Consider the following 22,258-nt stretch of genomic DNA (forward strand, 5'->3'; position numbering starts at 1 on the left):
TCATAAAAACACAATGAAAAGCAAAACTGCGAATCACAGTCAAGTTTTTCTGTTGAGTGCAAGCAGGGGACAGCATATCTGAGCCACGCGTGGCGAAACAGGAGCAGGTCGAAAAAACCCAGTGCTGCCGGGGGGGGGACCTAAAGGCCTGGTCATCTCTGCCCACCCTGGATCCCACAAAACCCCTGATATACCCCTCCCTTGCTTCAGGTCCCTGTGGGATTAACTAGCAAAAACTTGCTCCTCAAAATTAAAAAGTTGCTCCTCAAATGAAGTCATTGAATAGCCAAAACTGCTCCTCAAAGGAAAAAAAGTTATTTTGAGCCTTGGGCTGTGTTGTGCCGATATTGTGCCATCCTTCCCAAATGTTGCCAAGCAGACCGGGAGAGTTGTTGTTGCCTTGAGTTGTTAATAACGGCTTGCATTGTGTAATATGGCGTGCCATCTGTTGGATCACTTTTTAGACAATACGATAGAAAGTTCAGAGTACCAGCCATTTGATAAAGGTGAGAAACAAGACAGAATAAGAGAAATAACTTATAGCAACGTACGAAAATGGCTCTTCCCTCCTTGTCATCTTCATCAATAATCATTATTTATTTTATACCATTTCGCTATGTAGAACAATAGTTATTCTTTCTAAAATGTTTTTTTTTTTTGAGTGTCTGAAACGGTAAATTGGATGTACATTATTTCGTATGGGAAATATTGCTTTGGTTTTCATATGATTCAGTTTTAGTCAGACTTTCTGGAACGGATTTAATCCCGAAAACCAAGGTTCTTCTGTTCCTCTACATTTTGGCTCGTAACACAAAGCGAAAATCGACTTAGCGGCGGGTTTAGTTGCAGTATTTAGGCGCGAAGGAGTGCATTTTGGTCTGCTGAGAGACAAACAGCCGTTGTTTTACTGCGTCAGCCATGTTGATGTTGTTGTTGAGGCGGAGAGGCGTCGCTTACAGAAACTTGAAATGGTCCGAATGTCAACAAAAGCCCGAGCCGACTTGTCATTTAGTCGTCTAATGTGCTACCCGTTTTGTTTTCTCTCCCGTGATACACCCACGTCGTGCTACTGTTTTTTTTTCCCCCCCAGGCGTGTTTTAGGACGCCTCCCTGGTTTGCCTTCTCCACTTGCTGTGAAAATATTTCATCAGGGATGTTTTTGGGGGAGGCAAACTGCCCCCGACCCCGCCTCCCTCCACATGGGGTCCTGCCTGGCTAATAATAAATTGCTTGAGTTGTCCAGCGCTTTCACCGACACCCCTAATCTCTTCTGACACGTCGTCCTCCGTGCGCCCGTGTGACGGCCTCGCCAAAGTGTATGCGCACAGAGGTCCTCGCACACTCTATCAATCAGTGTGTTTATTGGGGCTGGGGGGGATGTATGGCCCTCTGCGGAGCATGATGGCGTGTTTCCAAAATGCTCTGTGGACTTACTTTTATTTTTTATTTACTTCACTTTATTGATCCCTGAGGGAAATTCACTTTACATGTTAGAGTGCAGGGGCTACAAAACTACCTTGTTGATTTGCTGGGTGCAGTGTTCGCCCATTACGGTTCACTTACGTGTGGGCCAAGTGGGGCAGTGACCCATCAGAGCCAGCAGAAGAAAAGCATACCGTGTCTGGCAGTTGACACTCCTTAATATGCAATTAGCATTACAGGACAGGAATGTAATGATGTCACTCAAAAAGTTGCGAGTTTTAGTCAGACAGCAGGAAATAAACACAAATAAAATTCCATACAAAAAAAATCTGCAGATTGATCAATTATTTATTTATTTATTTTTCGCCATTGCAAGTAGGGCAGTGACCCGTATATATTTGTCAAGTACGTTTTTCATCGGTTAGGCATGGAAGAGGGTCTCGTCCTGCTTGTCTGTGAAATTCAGGTTTGTAAACCACTGTAATGACTAACAGATCCCTGTAGATGGTGCGGTGGTGTCACTTTGGATTTGAGATCAGCACAGCCTTTGAGGAGAAGATAAAGATTAGGCGGAAAATATTGTCTTGTCATGTTGATTATGAGGGAGAGAAAAGCCAACACGTTGCAAGTCAAACAAGTTCAGGCACATCACACTCTAAAAGAGTAAGTATATGTATGGTATGAGCAGAGTATGTGTCATGGTATGTAGTACAAAGTGTGTGGCATGATCGGGAGAAAAGATGACACAGTCATGGAGTGAATGACCAATGCTATGTACAAAAACGACTGATGTTCAACTCGAGCCATTCGCGTTTATTTGTTGTATATTTGATAATAAATGATTATTTTCAAAACATCACAAGACCACTGTTCGATCCGCTGAATCCTGCTGTCAGTTTTTTACAGACTCAGGATCAACTCATCACCCAATTGTGACACGTTAAGTTGCAGTGGAATTTTATTTGTAGGACTCGCAGGTTGCAAAACAACTTCTGATTTTATTCTCATGGACTTTATACCCCAATTGGAATTTTAGGGAACATTCCAAGCAGCAAAAAAGAATAGAGCTCAATAATCGTCGCTTTAATAACCCATATCCGATTCCTCAGTGTGAAATGCTATTCATCAGAACAACTTCCCACAAAAGAGTGACATCAGTATTTTTTGGCCTCAAGTATGTCGTCTGAAAATTCCATGGCACTCCTCTGTTGTTGAGCGGAGGCACATGATTCCTGGCGGAGTACAACCAAAACCCTTTAACCCTGCCAATAAAGGTTGTGGAATTCTGGCGAACCCACAACATAATAGGTGACAAAGTTCTGGGGAAATATTCTAGGGAAGTGGTTCTCACACTTTATACACCAACTACAACCTCAAAAATTACTTACCTCTCCCAAGTACCACTATAATAAACAAAATTAGAATACTATAGCATAGTAGGCCTAAATGTTCATTAAACCTGAGGTAGAGGTGATATTCCCAATAAGTATACTGTATTTTTAAAAAAGTAATTCAATGTTCCAAAACATCCATCCATCCATCCATTTTCTGAGCCGCTTCTCCTCACTTGGGTCGCGGGCGTGCTGGAGCCTATCCCAGCTGTCATCGGGCAGGAGGCGGGGTACACCCTGAACTGGTTGCCAGCCAATCGCAGAGCACATAGGAACAAACAACCATTCGCTCTCACAGTCATGCCTACGGGCAATTTAGAGTCTCCAATTAATGCATGTTTTTGGGATGTGGGAGGAAACCGGAGTGCCCGGAGAAAACCCACGCAGGCACGGGGAGAACATGCAAACTCCACACAGGTGGGTCCGGGGATTGAACCCGGGTCCTCAGAACTGTGAGGCTGACGCTCTAACCAGTCGGCCACCGTGCCGCCTGTTCCAAAACAAACTATTCTAAAAGATTAAATACAAATGTATTGTACTTAAAAGTTAAATATAACTGAACTGCACTTAAAGTGCCTTGTTTTTACAAGCCTGCCAAATTTTAATGAATAAAAAAAATAATAATAATAATCACGCTGTGCAGTCCCCTCCAAAAGTCTGGCAAGGTCAATTCCTTTGTTTTTGTTGTATACTGAAATCATTTGGGTTTCAGATCAAAAGATTAATATGACACAAAAGTTCAGAATTCAAGCTTTTATTTCATGGTATTTACATCTAGATGTGTTAAACAACTCAGGACAGAGCACCTTTTGTTTGAACCCACACACTTTTTAATTGAGCAAAAGTATTGGAACATGTGACTGATGGGTGTTTCTAGTTGCTCAGGTGTTGCCTTTTAGATTGATTGCTTAAACATAAGAGAGTGCTTGTTTTTGGCTTTGGGTTTCACCTATGAAAACTGCATTTGCTGTTAAGCAATCATGAAGACCAGAGAGCTGTCTATGGGAGAAAAGCAAACAATTTTGAAGCTGAGAGAAGAGCGTCTTTTGATATGAAACCCAAATGTCTTCAGTATACAACATAAACAAAGGAATTGACCTTGCCATTCCAATACTTTTGGATGGGACTGTATGTAAAATAAGGCTCGCTGTATGTGCCATGCATGGCTCACCACAACAGACTGTAGAAAGAAAAACAAAATGTCTGTTCTTAGTCACAAAGACTTACAAACTCTCCTTGTCATTTTTATTGCTGTGAATGACTTGTAAGACGCATTATACAAACATTTCTCAACACAAACAGTTTTTCGTCTATTTGTGTCCAGCAACAGCACAAGCTAATTTTATGTTATTTTTATTGGCTATCGTTCCGTTTCACGTCACAACAACGGAGTCCAGGACTCCTTCCAAATAAGATCTGTCATCCTCAATATTGAACAGGTGTAACATTTACGATTGTCGGGCGCGTGCGTTTTCCGAGAAGATCGGGGATGAACACCTGACACCACAGAATAATCGCTTGGGATATTCTTTCAAAGACATCTGACTTTTAAGCCTTTGCTGATTTTGATTGCTAGAGAGGAAAAATGCTCAAATTAGGCCCGATTATCAGTATGCGTATACTCTCCTTATCACAGCCAATATAACAGGATAATGGTTCATCCAACAATTGGGCATTTTTTTACTTTGATCAAAAGCAGGGAAAAATTCCGTCAGATTATAATGTGTACCTCACTGCAGAGGTTCCACTATAAAATAGTACATTTTGAGTGCCCCCAACTTAAAACATTTTGAGTTATGGGCCATTGCTTGTTTGATTGATTTATTTTTTTTGCTTTTTGTTCCAAGCTAAAATTTTAGTCACGAGCGAGCTTCAAATATGCCACCGCTTGATTGACGTGAAAAATAAAAAATTTGCGCAATTAAGGCAATGTGATGCTCTGGCATTTGCGGGAAGGCGAGCCGCAGTCGTTAATGCATTTAATAAAAATGAGATAAACAAAAGCATACAAAATGAACACTCGCAAGGAGCTGCTGTAGGCCAGAACTTATGTCCAGATGCTCACACTAAACTGGCCAACTCCAGCTGCTGATGTCACGCACTAGGCCATGCCCCTTAAAGGCACACATCCAACACACAAATACTACAGTACATATGGTAATTACACTTTAAAAACAAAGTTGTATTTCTTCAAATGCTCTTTTATTATGTTATGTAGTGCAATACAGTGCTATTTTTCTTTCTTTTTAAAATTGAGTTTTTTGTGTGGCTGTACTGGATGAATGTGCATTTCAGTTTGTGCATTTCAGTTCATTTCAATGGCAAAAAATGTATTTGACACGCAAGTAAATTTAGTTACTGCTGGTCGTGGAACGAATTAAACTCTTAAGTAAAGGTTTAACTGTATTGTAGTTGGTAGTCACACATACACAAACACACATACACAGGTGGCTACAATTAACACCGACTGGTGTGTGGCATGCTCAGGTGCTCATAAAAGAGTGTGTGTGTGTTGCGTGGTGAGAATTTTATCGTTTGACCTGCACTTTTTACTACACAGTGAGACATTGTTTTCGCGTGGCTGAGATTCACTGGACACAAACGGGCACGCACATACAGACGCGCGCACACGCAATGCATTTTGACTTAAAGACCCTGGAGCGTGAATTTAGAGATTTATTTCGAATTCGAACTATATTATACATGTTTGAAGATAATTGCTGAAAACGTGTAAAGACCGAGACCTACTGCATGTGGTATTCAATTATCGTCAACCAGTTTCTCACCATTTTCAGTTTGATTGGGAATGGCTAAAACGATGCCTGGTGACGCACTCCCGCATCCGGCAGGTGGTTGCCCCTCCCCCACTATATAAGAACTTGAGCACTTTCGTTCTCATCAGTGGTTATCCAGCACAATTGCGACGTGCAGTTAGCTAGCTACTTATGCCTACACCCCAAAAAAGCATTTTCCATTTGGATAGTCCGCTGGCGTGGCCTCTTTAGGCCGCCTTGTCGCTGGCCATTAGTGTGTGCACATCATGGAGAGAAGGCGGAAGAGCAAGGGGGGGCGGTCAAGACATGACAGCCAGTGAGTGGACAGGGGCTTTGCCACTTTAGAGTGCCTCGTCGTCACGGCATGGAAAAGCCATGTGACGACCCGGTGGGATACATTCCAGCCACCGGAGACTTTAAACGGAAATATTTTCGCGGCTCAAACATGTACTTATGTGTAGGTTTAAGAAATATGCTCGATGAAGTAGCATCCATTTTTCCAGGTTGTAGTAGATTTATTTGATTGCCAGTTGAGGAGGGCGTGGTTTCAGCGGATTAAACAGACACACCCACAGCATGTGAGAGCGATGAGAATAGCTTGATTTTTCACAATTTTGAAGACTCATTTTACATGCTTGGTGATTTTTGTCTGTAATCATTCAAACTTATCAGGCTTGTTAACAACACTCTTCTCTGTGCTGTGTCCAATTTACAAGACATTTATTTTCACTCTACAGAGACTAAAACATTCAAGTGAAGTTTTTTCAGCTCTCGGGGCTTTAACTGAATAAAAGAGAGTTGACCGGCTAAAAATGTGAATTGAGTGACAGGTGAGAGAGCGAGTGCGAGGAGGAGGAGCGATGAAGGAGGGAGAATGAGAGAGGAGGAAGAGGAGGAGGAGGAGGGAGGGAGGAAGGCTGAGTGAAACGTTCCCCATTAGTGCACTTGAGGAAGACAGCAGCTGCGCATGGATGGACTGCTTCGGAGGACGTGGAGTCAAAAGCGTCTCTTTAACGCTCTTTTTTCCTTTTTATTGAGAGCTTTGAAACTTTTTAGGACTTTTTGAGAAAAGCTGGGACTTAAAGATGAAAGGAGGGAATTAATGCCTGTTTGTAGCACATAGCGAGACACAGACGAACGTGGCACCTGCGGGACGATCAACGCACTTTTAATTGGACCGAGTGTGTGCGTTTGTGTGTGTGTGTGTGTGTGTGTAAGCTGACTGGTGGATGACATCGCTGTTTAATGTGCAGAAGTGCACAACTGCAAAGTGACCTGACTGCACTCTTGAGGTAAGTCGCTCGCCTGTATAGTAAACTGACGTCTTCTGTGTACAGAACATGCCGATATTAGGCAATATGTGAAATAGTTGAGTATGTTAGTACAGAATTGATCATCTTGGGCCTTATGTTAAAAAAGGTTTGCACAAAGTTAGATTCTTAGGAGGAGATGACTGGGTTATCAGGACATACTGTTAGATTATTCTTAGCAAATTTCCAATAGTGATTAATGAGAATATTTGTGTTGGATCTCATTGCATTGTGCAGGTCAGTGAGTGTTCATTGTTAACAATATTAAATAGTATTTTATTATTATAGGACTGATGTAGTGTGTGTGTGTGTGTGTGTGTGCCATGTACATTGTCAAAATAAAAAAGTACAACCATGTAAAGGTGACATGACATTACTTTGAGTTCCTAAAGGCAAGCTGCGGTTATTTGTCCTTTTTAATTATCCGAAAGTGCGCGTGTGTATGTTTATATGTGTATATATATATATGTATATTTTTCGTGATCTGTCTGTTTCAAACCCTTATCAAAAGTATAGCAATATTCCATTCCCCAAATCCATCTAATTTGGCCTCACTTCTTCCCGATTGTGCTTTAAATTCTTTAACATGTCACGTAAATGCAAACATAACAAGCAAGTTCATTTCCCACACACACAAACAAATATCATTCAACACTGACAGCAGCACTAACTAATTGGGTGTAATTCCCTGAAATAAATGACACTTTTTAATTTAGTGCTAATTTAGTGCTAGTTTTGTTGTTGTTGTTCCTTCCCCTGAGGGATTCCACACAGCATCAGGCGCGCTGTGTTCACGGGCGCTCACCCGGCCGTCGGGTTCAAAGGTCGACCCTTTTTTTTTCCAAAAGTGGCTCAGGCGACACAGATGGCTCCTTCAGGCCTGGTGGCCACCTGAAGGAGGCCGACTCTATTAGATAACGGAAAGAGGGATTTCGTGTTATCATATGACACTTTGTATTCCTTTTCTACTGATCGAGAAACACTGCGGCATCAGCATTTTTATTGTAGTACCATTCATCCATTTTCTATAGCACTTGTCCTCATTAGAGTCAAGAAGTGGGGTACACCCTGGACTGGTCGCTCACAGCGCACGTACAGGCAGACAAACATTCACACTCACACCTCTGGACAATAGAGAGTCTTAAATGAACCGAACGGATGTTTTTGGAACGTGGGAGGAAAAACCCATGTCAGCACAGAGAAGAACATCCCACAAAGGAAGTTGAGATTCAAACTCTGAAGCTCCGAATTGGGAGGCAGCCATGCTAAACACTCCCCTACTCTGTTGCCCCATTTTTGCTACCTTTTTTTTTATTTAAGTAAAGACCAAAAATGTCTATCCTATTTTCTGAGTTATGCAGTGGACAAATGACTGTAAATTCAGCTATCTTAAAATAGTAAGAGCTTAGATTTATATAGCGCTTACAAGGGACCCAAGGATGCTTTCTTTTACTTACTTTTTAACCCTCAAGATGCAAATTTTACTTAAAAAAATCTTTCCTCAATGCTGCTCTTTGTTTTTGTTAGTACTTCGTTGTGTGTACGCCACCATGAATACAATTATGTGTGAATTTTGCTGCTGTGACAATTTAATCTCACTGAGTATGAAAAAAATATAACAACACACAACCCAAACCTGACAAAATACACTGAAACGTCTCTGGGGAAATAGGTATACGGATATATTTTATGTGTACAATGTGCTTTAAGGTTAGTCAACTGGCTGTATACGTATACAGTATAACAACAAGGTGGAAAATGAACAGTCATTTATTTGCTACTATAAATGTTACTGTAGCATAATTAGACCATTTAATACTTACCACATAGCAACATCTTCAATCTTCTGTTTTTTTTCCTCCTTGCTTATATTGTCGATATCTATGTATCTATAAATGCTTATTCATCATGAAATCTATAATATACATGTGTACATCTATGTATGTATATATGCATACATAGGTATACCAGTATAATATACTCATGTTTCATTGTGTTTAATTATTATTGTCTTCGTCATTGGGACCTCTTCGCTAATTCGCTAACACATGATTCTATCTCTACTGCCTAATAGTGAGGCATCCATTTTAAAGGGTACCAAATATGGTTCCGGTCGGGGAGGGATTTACTTTAACAACATGTATTATTGCATTAAACGACAGGAGAATTACTTAAGTGTTTGCAAAGAAAGATGTTTGTATGTTCCGTATATAGAATTAAATCTAACAGTGAATGTCTGAGGGATGTTGTCACTGAGGCCAAAGTGTACGCGCACAATGAACGATAAGCTTTGTCGGGGATCAAAGTGTGCTTGTGGTGTCCTGGGATTGTGTCGAGACAGAAACAGCCAGGATTGTCTGTTCCCCCTCGTGCATGTGCATGTGTGTGCGTGCACGCTTTCTCACGGCCGCGCTCTCTCCAACGGCGTGACTGACAGCCTTGTTAAATTTCAGCAAAGCATGAAACGCGACATGAAAGTGCGTGTAAAGTGATCCATGCGAGGTCCCCAACCACCCGCCCCCTGCCCCCGCCGCCCGTCTTAAACAGCTAAGTGCCACTTCTTATTGGACTCTCTGCGTGGAACCTCTAATCAGAACCATGTCACCCAAATAATAACAGCCACACACACACACGCCCACACATATTTGGGAATTTTACTGTGAAAATTTGGGAATTTCAGGCGTGTGATAAATAGCTCTCAGGATGTCCTAAATAAGATGAACAGTTTGAAGTTGGAATAGTTTGACATGGTAAAGAAAAATGGAAGAAGGTAAAATTTTCAATGAACATTTGGGAATTTTGAGAATATGATGTTCTTGTTCCCAAGATGCATACGCTGACTCCGTCAAGAAATGAGGGCGGACATAAATATGTAAAATATCTCAGAATTTGATCAAATGTTTCCAAGATGTACTGAATGTGTCACACAGTTTGAAGTTGGAATAGTTTGAATGAGTCCAGAAATGTGGAAGATGGAACTGTATATGTAAAATGTCTCTGAATTTGGGAATGTTGTCATGGAAAATGAGGACTAATGGAAAAAAATTGGGAATTTTGTCATGAAAAATGTGGAATAATTAAAATGTGGACATTTTGTCCTGAATGAGCTAAACAGTTTCCATTTGGAATGGGAAAGATGACTTAGTGGATTGTGGAAAGTAATTCCTAACGTCCTGAATATTGTGAATCCAGTCAGGTTTGAGTGGTTCGAATCGGCTGAGAAATGTGGTAGCAGTAGGATATAAAACAAAAAAAAGTGGGCAGAATAAATAATAAATATTTTGTGGTTGCAGAATAATGCGTGAATATTCTTGAGAATTCACACAATTAGGCTCGGAATTTGAATATGCTTACAAAATGCATTTACTCACACTTTTTTATTTCTGTGACACTGAACTTGTTGCAGTTAGCAGACACCAGAGCTAACGTTACCATCGACCATTCTACTACAAGCAAGACTAACTTGCCACATACTTTGGTTGGTCCCGACAACAATTTTGTACAGGTGAAGCAGAGTTCAGGCTGGATTACACTGATCTGAAACGTTTTTTGAAACTCGTGTCCCAAAATAGAGATGTGCGTCTATAGCAATGTTTTTAGCATTAGCATCCCTAGCGCATGGACAGCAAAAATGCCTTTCTTGATTTGTTTTGACACTCCGCGAGTTTAAAAGCGCATTGCCTACACAGACAGGCTTTGAGTAGGACAGCAATCGAGAAACATAGCCTATTGTGTCAAGTATTTGCATTCTATTAAAATACAATGAATTAATTACCCCACCACAAATTAAAATATTTAATGTGCATCCAATGCTAGGCTTGTCTTATTTAAGTATATGAATAATGGACAGGCAGAGAAAATACTAAGTGACCTATTGAATTTAATGACATTCATAGTGGACCCCCGCAAATTTGCGGTGTGGCATTTGCAAATTCTCCTATTCGTGGATTGTTTTGGGGCTGAACCTATTGCCCGTTATTGGCTGAAACCCCTCTGTATTTGCAGGTTTTTTGACCCAAGTCTCTGCTTGCAATTTTTTTTTCATGGCAATTATAAGAAATGACAGTATTTGTGAATTTTGGTTATTCGCGGTCAGGCTCGAATATCTGCGTCTAATGTGTTTCATTTTATGGAATTGTGCTATTTAATTTGTCTTTATATTTATTCTTTTATTTACTGTTTTATATGCACAATTTAGAAAACCCTCCCAGAGTCCTTGTCAGCTCCACAACGTGGGGAGATGTTCAAAAAGGGGTTAAAAACTTTTGTATTTAAAAATTCTCATCTTTTTAAAATCTCCATTCTTAACCTTGCTATTCTGATTTTGTCGACTTGTACCTCCTCCGGAGGTTTGTTGTCATTTCTGAATGCTTTTAATATTGTTTTTTAAACTTTGGTAGAACTTTGAGATTTCTTTGAAACACAAAGATAGAAGACACAAATAAAACTTATGAATTAACTAATTATCACGCTTCCCACCAGTTCCGTAATGTGCACTCAAATGAATGTTGCACGTTCAAAAGATGCTTTTGATGGCTATTTAAAAAAGAAAATACTATAAAAGTGGATGACTAATGACAAAATGTGGGTGAGGTCAAAGTCGACGACCTGCTTTCTAAATAGGTGCTTGGCCAGGCAGTTTCTTCACGCTGACCATGACTGCGCTCATTTGCAAATGTCTTGAACACACGCCGCCTATGTCGATTTGTGCATGCGTGTCTCCACGTGTGTGTCCAGTACGCGTGGCCTACACCTCAGCAGCGTGTTGACACAGTGATTAGAGGGCAGCTGGTACACATTGCCTGTGGCTCCTCCCCCCATTTACTGTCCTAATTAGTTCCTGTTCCAAATAAGAGGGAGGAATTTTAATAGAGACCCGCTGTGGCAGCCGCGCGTACACACTTGCGCGTACACACTCGGCCTGTGTGCATTTAAAAAAAAATTTTTTTTTTTAACATTCATAAAGTATACACGCTCCGGCATGCGTTGATTGACACGTCTCGTTATAGTGTCGGCTGCCTAAGAGAGGTGAAAGAGAGGCCCCCGCTCCTTGTGACCTAACGCGACCCCGTCGTTCCCTTTCAACCCTTAAAGAGGAGAGTAAGGGACTCGAAGCGGGCATGGTGTGGGGTCAAGGGTGAACAAGAGAAAGATAATGTCTAAACTTGGAGGCCACTTAAAGCTTCTGTCAATTTTGGGTTATTTATGTAGAATACTGTATATATCTGTATATTATACAGCTGGGTGGGAGGCGGGGTCAAAGATAAGTATGCACTTTCAATACGTTTTTTATATACAGGTATGAGGTACTGTGAATGATGACAAATAATTTGATGAAAGTGGAAGGAAGGATGACAGAAAAGAGGTTTTAAGCAAAGGAAGGAAGTATGCAAAATAAAAAGGGGATCTGAGGGAAGGGATGAAGAAAGGTAGGAGGAGGAAAGGAAGGAGGTCAGAAAGGAAAGAAGAATAAAGCAGGTCAGGAGTGGAAGGAAGAAAGGAAGGAATGTGATCAGGAAGGGAAAAGATGCCAGGGGAAAAAAAACTAAATGTGCATATTAATTTTTGGCCCATACTCCAAGCAATATAATTTCAAATGATTTTGTTCTTTAATGTTGAATAACTGAATCTTTCTGCTCTGGGTCATCTGCAGGTGAAGAAATCAAACAGTGATTCTCATGTTCCAGACCCTTCGGACAGCAGGTAAATGAACATTAAGGCGACAGTATGTACAAACACATGTTGTAGAAAAAACAAAAAGGCAGTTGTGTCTGTAGTTTAATTATTTCCATGGCCCCACTCGTAACTCAGAACACTCGTATCTCATATCATCTTTCCCCATTGAAATGAATGGAAATGCCGTTACTCCGTTCCAGCCTCCCAAAACACATCAGTTTTTTTATGACAATAATAGCACTCTATAATATTGTACTTTATAAAAACATGCAGTAATGACATATTCAAACAAAATGTAAAGAATTAAACAGTTTTTGTCACACTTTATGCTTCAATTAAATGGGCATGGTGCTGCTCCCTCTGGTGTGCACGCCTTGGCCACCAGGGGCAGTATAATACATCCATCCATCCATTTTCTGTACTGCTTATCCTCACTAGGGTCTCGGGCTTGCTGGAGCCTATCCCAGCTATCTTCGGGCGAGAGGTGGGGTACACCCTGGACTGTTCGCAAACCAATCAGCGGGCATATATAAACAAACAACAATTCACACTCACATTCACACCTATGGGCAATTTAGAGTCTTCAGTCAACCTACCATGCATGTTTTTGGGATGTGGGAGGAAACCGGAGTGCCCGGAGAAAACCCACGCAGGCATGGGGAGAACATGCAAACTCCACACAGGCGGGGCCGGGGATTGAACCCGGGTCCTCAGAACTCTGAGGCAGATATGCTAACCAGTTGTCCACTGTGCCGCATCAAAATAATACAGACATATGAATATATATAGACTCTTAATTCTTCCTTAAACTGCATTAATATTAGTCATTTGTTGCTGAGGACAAATAATATATGCCTGTGAGTATTGTTATATTTTGTGTCTACACAGAAACTTCTCCGTTTGTGTACAAATATCCATTACTTAAGGGTTATAACGCATAGATGCTGTATATGGGGTTTTTCATTGTCTGTTCGCATTAAGCTAGCAGAAGGCAATAAACTTCCAATTGGAGTGGCATTAACCAACTTGAGGCCTCTTTTTGAAGAATCGTTCACTATGCCAAAATGCTGCTTTTTGTGAAGTGAGTTGAGTTCACTACCACCATACAGCGGTCATATCTCAAAATTTGGCCCGCAAGTCAAAGCAAAAAAATAATAATAATAATCGTCCCCCGTATCTCAAACTACTTCTAAGTCAGGTCACCTGTATCTCAAGGCACCACTGTATTTATTCAAGACAGATTGAGAAATACAGAACCACACATCTTTTGAAGAAAGTGAATGAATCTCACTATACTCACCATAAAGACCTCAGTGTGTGCTGTGGTAAGGGTGGGATGCATGCACGTTCTTTTGACATTAATCCTTTGGTCCATTTTCCACATCCACGCGGGTAAATATCAAGTAATGCGTCTCAATACACACTCTTAATGTGAATAGCAGAGAAGAAGAGTTTATGAAACACCAACTGCTGCCATCACAAAAAAGAAGGTAAGTATGAATAGAAGTCATTTCCTTCTGTTAAAAGACAGGGGGGGGGAGTACTTTTCGACCCATTAGAAACAACTGGTTCAGAACACTGATTAGTTCTAAGATGTACTATTTGGATACGATACAAGAAAAAAAAATTTAGTGAGTGAAAGCCAAGTTAAGAATGTTTAACTTTCGCAAGCCAAGCCTCGTCTGGTGCGAGTGAAATGTTTAAAGCTGTCACTCTGACTTGCGGGTTTGTCAACCGGGCCTGGAAAGCAAGGCACGGGACAGGAAGGGTTGGACACGCCTTCTTGAACCGCGACACACGTGCGCGTTTGTTTGAATTCTCCCACCATCCTGCCATCTCTTCTGCCTTTGATGTGCTGCAAAAGTGTGACCAGCCCGCCTGCAGGCGACGTGACTCACTACACACACACACACGCGCACGCACGCACACACATGCACGCACACACGCACAGCTAGCTGTTCAGACCCACTACACGCACTTGAGTCAACATTCCGCCATGGCACACATGTGGTTGTGGGTTTTGCGGCAGCATGTAAAGTGAAAGTCATCAGCAAGTGTTTCATGTTTTTTCTCCTACTCCTTTGTGTTTATTTACAACCCACATGAGCTGCTGCCATGGTAACCATCCATAATAAACAAAAATGTACGACAAAAGGGTTTACAGACACATGCAAAATGGAGTGCATCCATAAGTGCAGTTCTTCACTTCCACTTCTCTCCTTCTCACTTTCGAACCCGTACAGGTCTATGGAAATGCAGGACCTAGCCAGTCCTCATAATCGTGTGGGCGGCGGCGATTCCAGTGGCTCCAAGCTGGACAAGAACAACCTCGGCAGCCCCTCCACAGTCACCGCCAATGGAACAGGAGGTGAGCGGCCCTGTTATTGTGACAGTTGATCGACCAACCTAAAAGCTAAAAACAAAACCAAAAAAAAAAACACTGCTTCTACGGCATGTCATCACATTCGTATATGAAAAGGTTTGTTGGTCGTTTGGTCCAATGGTTCTCAACTTCAGGGGGTACTTGGTTTATGACGGAGTTGTGTTCCTACGCCGGCAAGGCAGGCAATTTTGACATTCATATAGTGATAAACTAAAGATCTGTGGACTAAGTAGCAAGCCTTGTGAAACACCACCAGTTTTCTGCTGTAACAGCAAGTAATTGTGACAATGTCAAGCACAGGTGTCAAACGTACGGCCGGCACATCATTTTTTAACCCTAACCCTAAAGCAAATTATGTGTCTACTTCATGTTTCTTGCTAAAATCTGTGCAAAAATTATCTTCCTTTTTAATAGCATTGAGATATTGTATGCTTTTTTTTTTACCAAACCCCTTTGTAATTTAACTTGAACAATAGTTCAAAAACTTTTTTCCTTGACATGTCATTTCAAAACTAGTAATTCAGCAATTTATTGTGTACAGTGCACCCCTGCTATTTGCGAGGGATGGAGACCGAGCCCGACTGCGAATAGCGAAATATATGAATAAGTGACACACCTTATAATTGCCGTGGAAAAAAATGTTAAGTTTTAAAAGTTATATTAAATACCTATATGAAAAAAATGCGAATATGCACAGTTTGCCATGAATAACGGGGTTAGGTCCCCACCCCACAAAAAAAAAAGGAACTTTGGAAATGCCGAACCACAAATACGCAGGGGTCCACTGTATTGTTTTTTTTTTGTTTGTTTGTTTTTTTTAACTTCTTTAAACATTTTGAAAATTGGAGATGTCACACTGGCAGGACAGTGTGTAGTGGTTAGTGCATCTGCATCCCAGTCAGGATATTCTGGGTTCAAATCACAGCCTGTATGCCATGTGCATGTTCTCTCCAAGCGTGTGTGGGTTTTCTGCATGTACTTCAGCTTCTTGCTTCTTGGGCTAATTAAAGACTATAAAATTCCCTAAAGGTGTAAATGTGAGAATGAATGGTCCGTGACGTACTTACGATCTCGCAGTCATTGGTAAATCAGTATCCTGTTAGCTTCCTGCTCCATGCATAAAAGTGGTAAAGTGAACATATAGAAAAACTTGGGCGATTTTCTGCTTGAAAAATTAATAAATATGTGAGTGATACTTTTACGCTCCATAAAACGGTGGGTGGCTCAAATGACCATTGCTGTGTGCCTCACTGCACCGGATTGATTCTCTATAATTGCAAAATTAACCTTCCTAAAAGTATCCCTCACATTGCATTTACACATTTTTCAGGTTTTTCTGTCCATTCATTCAGGAAGCAGGCCCCAAACTAAGTTGCCAATCACTGGCGAGATTGGAAGTATGTCACAGACCTGGTGGACATAGTTCATAGAATTATGGCTTGATGAAAATACATTTTAGCAATGAAATGGAAAATAAAAAGCAGGGCCATCTGCTGCGCTGTTGCCAGAGTTTTAGGGCCCATCGTTTTACTCTTGATGACCACTTTTATACTCATTTTTTACGACTGTCTCATGCTTCTCTGCTTAGGAGCAAAGGATGTGATTGAAACAATAGAACTTTATGAAATCCATTGCAAAGTCATCAGTCAGAGAATTTATTTGCCGTTCCCTTGACGTGCCAACAACACTGGCACAAGCAGTCAAGTGTAAATACACACTGAGGCACTTTTGCCGCTAACCACTTGGCAGCGTGCGCGGATGAAACGCTCCAAAATCCCATTGGAAACTATTTCTTCAACAAGAGCATTAACACGTCACGTCCGTCAACGCCTCAGCTCTTTCAGACCACCGTATTCTCCTCTTTTAGGCCCCCTCTTCCCTCTCTTCTCCTCAACGCTGACCTTAGCATCCTACGCTGACACATTTTAATCATTTGGCGATGAGCTCACAGGTAGCGGGGCCGAATCCGAACTGAGGCGAGACGGCAAGCCTGCGGCCAAAACAAACAACATCGCTTGCATTCCTCTCACCTGACGTCAGACGGCTTTGACCTGCTGTGTGGGAAATTGGATTGGGGTGGGGGGGGGACCGCAACCCGTAACATCTATGCTGATTTCTGTTAGCCCGGCCATGACATTTAGCATTATATGTAGTGAACTTTCGATAAATGAAATGACATGGTTTGGTTGAACATTTTGGTATTTAAATGTACAATGTTTTATGTGCCAGTCTTACAATAAACTTTAACTGGGAGTGACAAATACACAGCTTGAACATTTTGCCTCTTATTTGGAGAACTGTGCAAGCAAGTCTTTAATTTCCTCAGTTTTTTTTTTTTTTTTTTTTTTTTAATAATGTCTCTGTATATTGAGAATTTTACCTGTCGCAGCTGGGTCCGGAATGTATCCCCCATGATAGATTGGGGCTCACTGTACATTTACACAACAATATCCAACTTGAGCTGCTTTCATTTATGCATATGTTATGCACAGTAAAAGTGGATAGAAACATAAATATACATTTTAAAATCGGTTGCAGAGACTAGAGATGAGGGAAATATTGAAAAAAAATTCTATTTATGGGAATTATGTTGATTTGCTGCTCAGTTTACCCTCCTGTTGTGTCAGTTTCTTACCAACAAGATTGATCAATGTGACATGCTGTACGTTGAATCATTGAAAAATATAATAGCACAATGCAAATTTGAATTGTACTTATTAAATATATTTTTTGAAACCGTAAAGTAAAAAAATAAGGCCAACTGAAGAAGTTTAATCAAATCTCTTTTGATATACAGTACATATTTTCTAGATTTTCAAAAAGGTCAATTTGACCCACCACATACAATCATTTTAATGAAAAATAAATTAGTCTCCTAAAATAAACAATAACTATTCTCATAAATTCATCAATAAAATGTAACAATTTGAGTCTTTCCAAACTAATCAAAGCAGCTAATCTTCCAGTGTAAAGTTTTAAAAAAAAGTCCCATTACAACGTTTGTAGGGCAGACAATCCTTTCTTGCAAATGGGGGCATGACAAAAACAAAAAACATATGAATACCTTTAACCCAAAATTTTGCTTTTTAGTAACCGTAATTTTCCATACACACGTATGACAAGTCGGAGTATTTTTATCTAACATCTTTACCCGATGTGCTAAAGTTATAAGTAAGTGTATGTTTTGACCTTATTGTGGATGCCATAGTATTGGAATTGTTGGCTTTGAAATGCTTCTACCTTCATAGTTTAGTCTTTATTTGATGCTAAGCTAACTGTATTTATTCATCTAACAATGGAAAAAAAACACTAAAGTGTCATAGACCCTGCTGTCGAAAGCCTTTATTACAAAATGTCCACCTGCTGTAAAACAAATGGGTTGCTTATAAGGCATCAGTTGGCAGCCGTCATTCTTGTCCTCACCGTCTTCCCACCTTGCATCTCGTAGGTGAAAACATGACCGTTCTAAACACGGCTGATTGGCTGCTGGGCTGCAGCAGCCCGCCCCCAGCGCCAACCTCCAAGGACTATGGTACAGAGGTGCATGTGTGTGAATTGACCGCAGCCCTTACTATGCCTATTTATACTGTACAGTATAGACTGTACTTTTAAGGCTAACGCCGTGTGTCTATTTGCACTGAATTGGCTCGGATTGCTGTTGAGTTTGCTGGGAAGTGTTTTTTTTTGGCTTTCTGTTGACTGTAATACTGATTTGTTTTTTGGAATGAAACATTGGCACAGTTCTCATGCCTTAGGACAGTGGTGGGGAAACTGCAGCCTGCCGTGTTAATTCTAAAATACAAAATGTAAAAAATGAAAACGGTCAGAATGACTAATTATAATCTGCTTTTAATTGCTACATTAGATTTTTTTTTTCATAATTTTGCCTTCCAATTTGGAGGACTGATAGGAAAAAGATTTCCCCACCACTGATGTAATACTTTCAAATTTCTGTTCATCAACAGTGGTACCTTGAATTACGTATGCCCCAATTTACAAGTCATCATTCATTCAATTTTTTGCTTTGTGTTGCAAGTGAAGTTCAAAGATTAATGGAGCAATTAAGGTACTGTAATGGCCTCACATGTTGGCATGGAGAGCTACAATCCCAGATGCACTTTCAGCTGTTTATTGAAGAAACAGTCAAACAATAACATACAAAATGAGAACACTCGCAAGGAGCTGATGTAGGCCACAACACACGCCCACACACTCACATGCAGACAAGCTGGCCAACCTGACTGCATATACGTAAGAAAGGCTGTTTTTTTCAGCGGGTTGGAACAGATCAATGGCATTTAAATCTGTTTTAAAGGCGAAAATTGATTTGAGCTGATAAGTTGAGTTAGGAGTAATCGTGGAACATATGAAACTCAAGTCAAGATAGTAAGTCAAGATACCACTTTACTCCATTTCATGGTCAAGTAAATCATCCACAACTCTTCGAGGGAACTTTGCAAATGACATTTTATGCACAGACTTTAAAAAGCCACGTTTCCACCAAGTTTAGTTCTCCACAGTACGAGTCGATCGGCATTGTGGTTTGGAAGTTACTATGGTACATTTTGACAAAAACCCCAAAGAATGGCAGTAGTACAGTATACAAAATGAATTGATTAGCATTGCTTGGTGGAAATGGGGCGAAACAAATTCTATACTGTATGTGCATGGGTTTCTGTTTGTTTGTGTTCCTCTATACTAGCTTCACATAACACCTACATTTCTAACACGTCTTTTTTAAGTGAAAACAGAGCCGATGAACAACAGTGATGCAGTGACCACGACAGGCGACGCAGTACTGGACACGTACGCCGGCTCAGGTAACACACACATACAGTATACACATACACATTTTTTCGAAGGTTTGAGGAACTTACCATAAAGTGGAGGTGTCAACTGGCACATGCACAAACAGCGTCATCAATTTGAGCCGAGCGGTGGCCTCGCTGAAAGCTTTAATCCCGCAAAGCATTGGCTCGGCTTGGATGGCGTTGCTGCAGTGCTGGCAAAAGAAGCAGACATTTTATCACTTGGACACACACACACACACACACACACAATGTGTGTGTGTGTGTGACATCTCAATGACAACAAACATTTTTTACTTGGAGGCCACGAGGGAAGACCAATATAGCCTTATTGTTTTTCTATTACATAGTACATAGCTAGTATATACTATACACAGAGCGGATTAGTACTATACTATAATGCTGTATATAATACAGTATAATGAGACCAGTTTTCAATCATATTCTAATGTATAGAGAGAATAATTTTGCATTTCTATACATCTTAATGTGACTGTCATGCAAGGGGTGGGCAAAGTGTGGCCCACGGGTCACATACAGCACACTGTGCTCTTTAATCCAGCCCCCAGAGCATTAATGTAGCAATTCATTTATACTTAATTTTTTTAATCATTTATCTCATTATCAAATTTGTTGATTGATGATTAAGCAGTGTGAAAGGTGTGAATGAATCTGCACACAAACCCATATTTTGACTATTTAGACCTTCATAGAGTGACCTCTAAGTTAGTATAAAAGTATCAATTTCATTTAAAGAAACACCTTGGTTTTGTCAAACGAGATTCCAGAAAAGCCCCCTGTGACAGCGACTTCTGTTTGACCCAGTTTTGTATCTGCTTTGTCCATATTTGGCTAAGATCGCCCCCTTTCCTCTGATTCGTTGCCTCCTTGTAGAAGACCCACTTGTGAGAGCACACGTCTGTTATGTTGACAGTGCTGCCTCGGGAGTGGAGAGGTAGAAGGAGATCTTCACGAGTGAAAAAGATAAGCTTGAGAAATTTGAATGACCTGAATTCAGGCCTCTTGGCAGAAAAACGTCCATAACTCAGCAATGTGTGGACGATTTAAATTCATATATCACGTTTACTGAGGCCCCGTAGGGCCAATCTATCCATCCATCCATTTTATGTACCGCTTATCCTCACTAGGGTCGCAGGCATGCTGGAGCCTATCCCAGGTATCTTCGGGCGAGAGGCGGGGTAGACCCAGTGAATAACGTCCCAAAAAAAAATGCAATATACGGAATACGCAATATACGGAATACGAAAATATTTGTGAAATTAACCATTAGTGACAATAAACCATCAGATGCAGTTCTAAAGAGGCAAAATCAGCCATCACAGTTTGTCTAAATTCATCTTTTTACATACAAGGTTTTAATGGATAATTCCATATTCCAAAGTGATTGTTTTGGCTACAGTGCATCAAATCTAATAATATTTATTACTATTATTATTATTAGGGATGGGTGAGTACCGATACCGGCCTTATTTCAATGGATCAGGTACTCGTGAGGGCTGCCGATACCAGCCACTGATACTTAAGGCAAAAAAAAATCTGACATGAAGTCGTCGTTACACTATTGCGGTTTGACACATTGGCGCATTATCCTGTGCGTCAGAACAAAAGAGAGGTCTCTGTTCACAATTACCTGTCATTGTGTTAATTGAAAGGTTTTGTATAAAAAAATATTAGTAGTGTGGGTACTCGGTATCAGTGAGAACTGAAAAGTCAATAATCGTACTAGTCTTGGTCTGAACACCGCTAATCATGGTTATTTGTTTGCAGTCATTACTAGCAGTGGATACAGTCCTCGCTCAGCGCACCAGTACTCTCCTCCCCTCTACCCGTCTAAGTAAGTAGCCTCTTGTCTGAAAACTTTCACCATCATTTCACCATGACGTCATACTTACTTCCGGGTGAAAAAGCTTTCTCCGATGGCACCACTAGTGAACAAACGGTTCTGTGCCCTTTGACCAAGGCAGCGATTGAGCCACATTGTCTACCGCTGTAGTATGAATGTGTGAGGTGTCAGTCAAAAAGGATATCAATTGCTTGAAAGGGAGGTGGAACAGAATTTATATAGAATTTAGTTTGTTATATTTAATTAGGTTAATTAAAAAATAGATGTGGTAGAAGTTCACATATAGTATACATGATTATTAAGAGACTGGCTAATTAATTGGATTTTCTGTTGCTCGGATAAATGGGACATGTGTGCTCTTTTGACACTAAAATGGATAGTGTGCTCTTGAGCTGACGTTAGCGAGCGATCCATTATGTTGTTTTTAAATGACTTGTAAACAACCAAACCAAACATTTTATACATAACTGTGAGAAAATGCTTTCCACAAACCCGATGACTTGTGAGAAAATGTCTTCAAGTTTTGGTTTCCAGTCTTTCCCTTTTGAAGCGGCTACTATGCTTACAGGCATTCTTGCGATCTTCTCTGTACAACTGTTTACAACATTCACAGTTATCACCCGCCCCCAC

General features: G+C 40.6%; 1 protein-coding gene across 6 annotated transcripts in view; it reads left to right on the forward strand.

The window, feature by feature from the left end:
* Positions 1-22,258, forward strand: part of eya4 (EYA transcriptional coactivator and phosphatase 4) — a 58,832-nt gene that overhangs the window by 21,584 nt on the left and 14,990 nt on the right. For 4 of the 6 annotated variants that reach the window (XR_009785395.1, XM_061753442.1, XM_061753441.1 and 1 more), the window contains 5 exons: positions 12,551-12,600; positions 14,817-14,941; positions 18,405-18,488; positions 19,699-19,776; positions 21,553-21,619. Coding sequence is in view for 5 of the 6 variants with exons in the window: in XM_061753442.1 (XP_061609426.1) it covers positions 12,551-12,600; positions 14,817-14,941; positions 18,405-18,488; positions 19,699-19,776; positions 21,553-21,619 (404 nt within the window). In the remaining variant the exon portion in view is untranslated. Of the gene's footprint in view, positions 1-6,508; positions 6,880-12,550; positions 12,601-14,816; positions 14,942-18,404; positions 18,489-19,698; positions 19,777-21,552; positions 21,620-22,258 lie in introns of those variants that run through there. The other 2 variants (XM_061753444.1, XM_061753443.1) reach the window with 2 other exon arrangements.

This window comes from Phyllopteryx taeniolatus, chromosome 18 (assembly GCF_024500385.1).
Source record: "Phyllopteryx taeniolatus isolate TA_2022b chromosome 18, UOR_Ptae_1.2, whole genome shotgun sequence".
Classification (NCBI taxonomy): domain Eukaryota; kingdom Metazoa; phylum Chordata; class Actinopteri; order Syngnathiformes; family Syngnathidae; genus Phyllopteryx; species Phyllopteryx taeniolatus.